At 40.5% G+C, this 9,178-nt stretch overlaps 1 protein-coding gene across 1 annotated transcript; it reads left to right on the forward strand.

The window, feature by feature from the left end:
* Window positions 1–1,993: 1,993 nt before the first annotated feature.
* Window positions 1,994–5,995, forward strand: LOC117291758 (sialidase-3-like; the record flags this gene model as incomplete). The annotated part of the gene is given in 3 exon segments (XM_033773655.1): window positions 1,994–2,139; window positions 3,328–3,519; window positions 5,407–5,995. Coding segments are annotated over 3 exon segments (689 nt in total), but the record flags the coding sequence as incomplete, so codon positions are not given.
* Between the last annotated feature and the right edge of the window lie 3,183 nt (window positions 5,996–9,178).

Below are 9,178 nucleotides of genomic sequence, written 5' to 3' on the forward strand. Positions count from 1 at the left end.
TGAGATCATCCCAAAACGAAGTAGTGGCACAGGGAGGGCGATATAATGTACCAAGAAGACATCTACCTCGCTGGCAGCATAACGACACCCACAAGAGTTCAAGATCGGGGGAGTCAAACTCGGCATGGTGGACAGGATGAAGGTTTGCTTTGACTGCAGTCAAGATGCCACCACCGCGAGAGGGACGGTCCTATGGAAGATCAAGTAGTCGTCAGGGAGTCCCAAGATGGCGTCTGAATCATGTTCCTTGAGCCAAGTCTCCGTCAGAGCCAGGATGTCAGGTGGGGTCGAAGAGGCGATTGAAGTGGCAAGATCCAAACCCTTGTTTCGGACACTGCGAGCATTAAATAACAGCCCAGATAGGTGACTACGGGATGCGGTTGGGGCTGATAGGGTGCTATCGGATACACTTGGAAGTCTTCTGATGTCAACTGATGGATGAGAGGAGTTTGGCAAGTCGGCAAAAGCTTCTTGGAATGAAGTGTCACTGCATGAAGAAAATGGCAGTGATGCACTCAAACAGTTGGGACAAAACCAGTCAATTGTACTTGAGATGAGCAGGGTGTACTGGGTAATGTTCATCTCAGGAATACACTTCTGATGCCAATACAGGCTGCATCTTCACATAGGAGAGATCTTTGGTTGGATTTTACTGGGCGATTACAATTACCACAGGGGTCCTTAACAGGACCAGGATTGACTTCAATGTCTCCAGACATTGCAAGGGGTAGATTAAATGTAGCTGTAGAGTTTGATAATAGTTAATTGAAGCTTTGCCAAACTTACTTCTAGAGCTGTGGTATCCAATAGATAGTTTGATGGTCAGCCATATTGGATGCACACAGGCAGGTACATGTACATGTAGCTTGGTGTAGTCCATTGAATGCAGGAGTGGACAAAGGGTGGCATGGTCGTGACAATGGAATCGGCCAGGTGTGGACTGCATGATGCAACTGCCTTTGAAGACTGGTAGAAGTTGAGGAAATTCTGATGGGAAAACACGACATAACCCATCTTTCTCAGCAGCAAATCCATCAGGAAAGCAACCATTCTGGTCAGCAACCACTAACCTTTCATCTGGTATAAAATTTACACTGCATAGAGGGCTGTGGACAGCAAAATTTATCAATAATGGGAGAGCCAAACACAGAGCATGCAAGCAAGTAGCCATCTTTTTTGTACTAACAAATGTTCAGGCCAAATAGTTTGCTAGACAAATTTGCCGAAAAAAACATTTCCTGGCCTACACTGGACTCAATATCATCAGCTAAAAAGACCAAACGCTGCATGAGCCATCAATGGACATTGATAACAATGAGTGAGGCCCATCACATATGGAACCGGACATTATATACCACAAAAGAGCAGTAAAACACGTATGTCAAATTAAAGTCAACCAAAGTAGCTCAGCTTCCAAATTTGTTTCCATATGGCCTACAAGACATGTACACTCCCAGGAAACCAAATTCTATTACAGAAAATATGTTGCCTCCGATACCTACAAATGTATTTGCAAGCAACTCCACTGAACAAAAACAAAGCACCCCACCTTGCACTGCATGTCCAAAGCGTACACGCAAAGAATTCCCTTCTTTTTACAGCACCCATAGTGTCAAGTTGTTCTTTTTCTTAGCTCTCGGAAATAAAGTAGCGTTAGAGATAATGCTGGAAAAATCCATCCACATACACATCCTGCTACCTGCAAGATGTGCTGCAGTCAGACAGTCGCAGCCAGCTTTCTACCCAACCCACTTCGATTATGATTAAGTCTCCTTTGGGGGGGCAGTGGGTGGGTTATGCATGTTTTCATCAATTGGTCATTCCTACCTACATGTACATGGCAGATCCACAGCACAACATTGCACAACACTGGCTAAGATATTTGTGGGGAAAAAAAAACACTCTGTTCTACATGTGTCAAATGTCAAAATACTGACTGGCTTGTCGGGCACTTGTGTTAAACACGAGTTTTCTTGTTTTTATTTGTTTGTAGAGGGCATTATCAATATTTGCTCCAATTGTACCAACCTCTCGAACGTGATATACAGTGACGATGGAGGTACAACGTGGCACCTTGGAGCTGAAACATCCTCATCTGAAGATTCTAGTGGTTTTCCTATTCACCCTAATGAAGTCCAGGTAAGCAGCACTAAATGTGTATGTCAGACTTGTAATAAAGGTAGCCCTGATACTTGCACAACAGCAACGAGGGCAATTGCCGTCAATGCCCATACCAATTACCGCAAAGCCCTTCAAAAATCCCACTTTTTTGCCGTGCCCTTTTCTCATCATCATTTTGCTGCCGTGCCCTTTCTCCTGAAAAAAAATATATATTCAACGATGTCCAAGTTCCACATTCTCTAAAAATGACACGGAAAATAAGCCAAAAAGCATCCGGTTCATAAACACTCTTAGCCATAGGCCATTTGTATCGCATCTCTGGTTGCTAAGGGTTGACCAATCAGAATCAACGATTCAAGTTATAGAAATTAAAATATAATTTTTGTAGAAATTTGTATAAAAAGGAAGCAGGATGAACACAGTGTATGAGGTTCAATATTTATCTGGTAGCCAATCAAATTTAAACAAACTGTCCCATCCAGTCCCCTTAACTCTTTAGGTTAGGTGCAGAGCTACCTTAAAGTCACCTGGAAATAGAATTTGTTTTCTTTCAAACATAAGAGTATATGCTTACGAACAATAAAACAATTTTTTTAGTAATAGTTTGTCACGATTTATATGTTTAAAAAATATATAAAGTTGTTTGGGGGGCTGACTCCGCCTACCCCTTTTGTGACGTCAATCGAGGCAGACTTTGCCTGCAATGCGTATAGTAAACACACGTGCAAAGTACATGTACGTCTAAGTCGTGAGTTGGTACATTTCAAAAAGTGTTTTTCTGCATTCAGCAGCAATACACCTGGACGGCATTGCCGGAAAAAAACAATTTTTTGTTGTTGAAACGACTTGGTCCGTACATGTACTTTGCAATTGTGTTTACTCTACGCATAACAGGCAAAGTCTGCCTCGATTGACGTCACAAACAGCGCCCTCTCGGGTCGGGGTCTACTCTTAAATTTGTAAATAACATAAGAACTGATTTTTTTAAAACCTTAGTTAACTGTTTATTCACATTCCACTAATCAAAACACATATATTAGTGACAAAAGCTTTATTTTGAAAAAATACCACTTCCAGGTGACTTTAACATTCCTAAATTTACTTTTAACAACTGATTTTCAAATATAAAGAAGAACTATGTCTTTTGTATGAGTTTTGTGCCACAATTTTTTTAATTTTAAATCCTTGCCTTTAATGCATTTTCAGGTTGCAGAGCTTGAAGATGGCACTCTGTACATGAATTCTCGCACACTAAATCCTCTCCATCCAAGGGCTCATTGCTATAGTTTTGATGGTGGTCGGACACTTTCAGCTATTCAGCTTGACATGACTCTTATTGAACCAGGGTTCAAGCGAAGAAATGGGGCATGGGTGCCTAGTTCAACAGGTGGCTGTGCTGTGAGTATACTTGTTTGCTATGTTCATATCATTACTACCTTGTTTTTGTTCATTAGCTGTTTCATAGCCGGTGCAGTAAAACAGCTCTTGTTTTCGTTAAACTTTTTTTATTACTTTTTTAATTTGTATTTTTCAGCCTACTGCAAGTCATTGAAATAATGTAAGATTTGTTCTATGCGGCTTTTGCATGGTTCCTTAAGAGCAATTGCAGCAAAACATTCAGTGATGAAAGGCAATGTGATGTCATCATAAAGCTACACTATTTTAAGTATTTAAAAATCCGTATAAAATCAGCCACAGAAACTGTAGGTTTCTGTTTGTGGGATTGGGTAGGGATAAATTAGGTCTTCATTGTGTTCCGTGTGCTTGACCTCACATGACATCTATTCCGGTCAAAACCGGAAGTGCCTTGTAATTCAAAAGTGGCAAAAGTTATGAAGTTGCTTTCAACGATGTTAGTGTCTGGCAAAGGTTGGCAGTGCAAATTCACGACATCACATTACGCAGCGGCGCCCTCAGGTTGAAAACTCTTCAGACAGAATTTTTTTTTGAAGATGTGTGTGGGAAAAGCTTGTGTAATCAATTCAAAATTTACACACATGTTGACTGTCAGGCAGGTGTCATATGTGTGAAGTTTCTTATCAATTTATTTATTTATTTATTTATTTATTTATTATTTATTTATTTATTTATTTATTTATTTTATTTATTTATTTATTATTTATTTATTTATTTATTTATTTAGTTATTTATTTATTTATTTATTTATTTATTTATTTATTTCCTTTATTTACTCAGGGTAAGCCAAATCAGTGTAAAAAAAAATGGTTTCCATTTTGGCCCTGCAAACAATATAACACATTAAAGTAAACATAAAATCACATGATAAAATTACGATATAAAAATTACGTAAATATTTAAGAATGTTACGGAAAATTAAAATGAATATAAACAAAAAATAAGAGTACAAAATATCACAGGAGTAAATTTTATAAACTGTCACAGTAAGAGGTTAAAAAAACAAAATAACCGGTCCCTATATAGATATTCAGGAACTTAAATAGAATTTGATTTATATGAATGAACAATAATAAAAAGGCGGGAAAACTGCCAATAAGTACAGATAAAAGCGACTCACAATATGTACAGAGTATAAATTAAGCAATCAATGACGTCATCGAAGGTCATGTGACGTGGCATTAAAGGTGCACTTTTTGAAGTCGTATAACTCACGGAGTAATAATGGGATTGTGTTGAAACTTTGTAGGTATTTACATACTGGCAAGTTCTTAAAAAGTATGAAGTGGTGTCAAACGCCTTTATGAGATACCATGCACAGGTCTTGATTTTGCTCCTGACATTTCTCTTGTATTTGTCTGACTGCAAATATCATGTCTTTGGGTGCCTCAGCCTGGTCTAAACCCACACTGGGATTCAGGGTAGATGGTGCTTACTAGTTGCTCTGTCAATCTATTCAGTACGACCCTTGCCAGTATATTTCCAGGGATTGAGAGAAGGGAGATGCCCTGGTGGTTGTCGCAGTGGGTGCCGTCACCTTCGCGCTTGTATAGGTGTAATATTGATGGGTCTTTTTAACTCCTGGGGGACTGAGCCCTTTATCCAGATAAGCCTAAACAGATGGGCAAGTTTCCTCTTCATGCAATCACCTCCATGTTTGAAAATCTCTGCAGGGATTCCATCTACGCCAGGGGACTTGCCTGATGAAGTCTGTTTGACTGCCTTTGAACTCTTTAATAAACTATTCAAACTTGCTAACACACTTGCTAACACAACACACTTGCTAACACCGATAAAAACAATTTGTATATTTGATATTTTAATACCAAATGATATTATTTCTTTGCCCTCTTTATTCTCTTTATCTAGGGAAGTGTCATCTCTTTTGGTATCGGCCATCACAAAGTTTTAACTCCCCATCGCAACTGGCTTGTATTTTCAAACCCAGTGGACTCTGTTGAGCGTGTTAATCTTGGAATGCGTCTTTCTGTGGATGGTGGTCTCTCCTGGAGTAAACCTTGGATACTCTTTCCACACAAGTCTGGTTATTCAGACTTAGTTTACTTTGAGACTCGTTTTGGTGGAAAACTTGAGCATAACTTTGCTGTTTTGTTTGAAGGTGGAAGCTTAAACTTTTTTGATCACATTAAGTTTCAAACGTTCAATCTGCAAGCTTTATTAAAAAACATTTATGAACAAAAAGAAAAAGAAGGTAGTTGAAACAAATCATATTTTGAAACACTTCATAGACAAATTATAACTATGATTTGTTCAAGACAAAAGAAAAGGCATTTGTTTTGAATTATTAATCATTTGAAAATAACCAAAGTTGGCAAAATTTTGCATACTGTTGTAGTTTTATTACTACATCAGCACAAACAGAGAAAATCACACAAAAGATGATGCTCATCTTAAAGGCAGTGGACACTATTGGTAATTACTCAAAATAATTACTAGCATAAAACCTTACTTGGTAACGAGTAATGTGGAGAGGTTGATAGTATAAAACTTTGTGAGAAGCGGCTCCCTCGGAAGTAATGTAGTTTTCGAGAAAGAAGTAATTTTCCATGAATTTGATTTCGAGACCTCAGATTAAGAAGTTGAGGTAACGAAAGCACACAAGGGTGTTTTTGTTTCTTTCATTATTATCTCGCAACTTCGACGACCGATTGAGCTCAAATTTTCACAGGTTTGTTATTTTATGCATATGTTGAGATACACCAATTGGAAGGCTAGTCTTTGACAATTACCAATAGTGTCCACTGCCTTTAAAGGAACATTACAGAATTGGTAAGAAACAAAAATCGTGAACATCATAGATTTACATAAAACGTTCTGTCTGAAATGTCATATTTGATGAGAAAAAAATAGTCTAAGTTCACGTTTGGAGTTTATCGCTCAGTGAGCGTTTTATTCATTTTTATTTTGGCATCGATGCAATGCAAAATTTGTAACCGTTTTTTCACTATTTTATTGTGACCCAGAAACTTCTACAGGTTTGTCAGTTTATGTGTATGGTGGATTACATAAAGTGCAACTGTTTTGTTAGCAAAAACCAATTCTGTAATGTTCCTTTGACTTTGATAGATGATGGTGTCAGGTACAGAGGCGGATGTTGGCTCATATTTTGCTTCTCAGAATTCTTGTTATGTTTGCTCATCAATCACTTAATCATTGTACATACTGTACATTTAAATATGTAAATATAATGAGATGCTTTCTATAAAACATTGACAAAATGCATTGAATTTAACATTGCTCAAAAAAGGAGAAAAACTAGAAAAATTCTCAAATGTTTGGATTTTTATTGTCTTTACACTGATTTTACTATTTTGAAGTTCATTGTTTATTTGCTACTGACTATTCTGTGCATTATTTTGTATTCATAAATACCTCAGACAGTTTCGCTATTCCTATTGGTGGAGAGCGCGTCACATTGGTGTGTAAAAACCTTTGTTTATGACTGGTAAAAAGTGTCAATTCATGGGCGTGACACGCGACCTTGCACCTGTTCTTAAAAGACAGTTTCTTCATTCCTATTGGTCGAGAACAATGGCTGAAACAGTTGTGCCACATCACGCGATACGCGATAGGCGCAACGCGCACAGCATTCCCTTTTAAGGAGTTGTTTACCCGAGGGCGGGGAGGGCTAAACCATTTCATAGCTGGAGGGGTGTTGTGTTGAAAGAAATCATTTAACAATTATAATTTTTGCATTTATTTTACTTTTTGACCAAAAAGTGATGATGTTTTTGACCGAAAAGGTATTTATGAATGGGAATCAAAGTGTGTTGAATCGGTTTTCAACTAGTGGTTTAATACCGCCGAGGCCTGGTTCTTTATAATTTACCTTGACTTCGTCTCGGTAAAATTATCAAGAACCAGGCCTCGTTGGGATAAAACCACTAGTTGAAAACCTCTTCACCACACATTGATTCCCTTGGCCTCTCCCTTGCCCCGTCTGTTTTCAGACTGAGCCAGTCCCCGGGCTACCAGGAATTTACGCCGGTAAGGCCGTTCGATAAATTCCATGGTCAGCCATTTTCCTTCCTCGACACCGCGGTGACTTGGATCGAGGGACTATTGAGGGCGCTGTTGTGAGAAACATCGACCGGACGGTCTTTTTCTTCCCACATACACAGTACCGCCCGGAAAGAGGGACGAACTTCAGTACCGGTCAAAATTGAAAAAGACCGCGCTACTGCACGTACGTACCCTAGCGTCTCCTATCACTATCCACGTGATATTAACGCATTAGCGAATTTTTCTTTCGCGCGATTATCCAAATAATATTAATAATAATATAAAAAAATAATAATAATAATAAAAAAAATATAACAAAAACTTCTTTTTTTTTGTGCGCGACTTACCACAACATATCACGGCGCTCCGCGCGTGACTATTTACAATGGTAAAGAGCACAGCTAAGGGCTCGAGTAGTACCAAGGGTAAACCCATGAAAAGTACATCACACTCAAAGCCAACGACTGCAACTTCATTCAGTCCTCAGGCGAAGATTTCCTCAGGATCCTCTACGCGTCAACAATCCTCTGGACTGTTAGCCCAGGCAGGTGAACAAAAGCGAGTGGGCTCAGAATTAATTTTTTCTCCGGCCCAATCTTCACGTTCCGGGCGCTCTGGTCCCCCGCCCGTGGGGCGGACGGACCAGGGACTAGGAGTGAGGGAATCACAGTCCACCTCATTTACGGACCGCTGCTCGGGAATACCAATGACTGATTCAGAGTTTTCCCTGGCCAGTGTAGCTTCAGTCAAGAAGACCAAGCAAGAGCGTTCAGTCTCCTCTTCTGATGACTCTTCAGCTACACTGAAGGTCAAAAAGAAGAAGAAAGAACAGGATACCATATCCCCGTCAGCCTTTATGAAGGCGTTCGATTCAATCAACGCTTCATTGGCAACGACCGCCCAACAGCGATGGGGGGCGGCACCCACCCCACAGCGGGCTCCCCCACCATCCACCTTCCCGGACCCAGACCCGGGATTGGTTGTGCGGGGGCCTATCAGAGCAGCCCCAGTCGTTACCGAACCTCCACAGTTGGCAGAGGTAATCCATAGTGGGACGGAGGTGCCTGGAACGGAGGTGCCTCGCACTCCGGGGCGTGAATGGCAACGGAGAGGTTCTCCTACGGCCATCTCGCTGCACCCTTCAACAACCCTTGAGGCATCCAACGGGGAGGAACCTGAGGAGGAGCCCGAAGGGGAGAGGAGCTCACATGAGACACGCTCTGAGGAAGACGAGCCCAAAGAACCGGGCAGTTTTTCTTCTTTTGAAACTCAGCTCCGACTGGTGCAATGGGACATGGTTCGGGTACTCAAGCTACCGACCGATGATACCCCAGGGGACTCATCGGACCATCGCTCTTTCAAGACAAGAACCGGAGGGGAAGAAACATCAAAAGCACAGCCGCTCTTAAGAAATGGATTCCACATACCAAAAGGTCTAAGAACTACTTCCAGTACCCGCAAAAGGACTGTGAAGATTTCTTCACCGTCCCCACCATACCGTCTACCGCAAAAGACAAACTCCAAAGCGATAGCGGTAAAGCCTCAGCTAAGGCGATCTTTGCCGACAACGGGAAAGCCCGATTTGAGGAGCAGATGAGGAAAATCGATAAGGCAGCTC

The sequence above is a fragment of the Asterias rubens genome, chromosome 6 (genome assembly GCF_902459465.1).
Source record: "Asterias rubens chromosome 6, eAstRub1.3, whole genome shotgun sequence".
Classification (NCBI taxonomy): Eukaryota; Metazoa; Echinodermata; class Asteroidea; order Forcipulatida; family Asteriidae; genus Asterias; species Asterias rubens.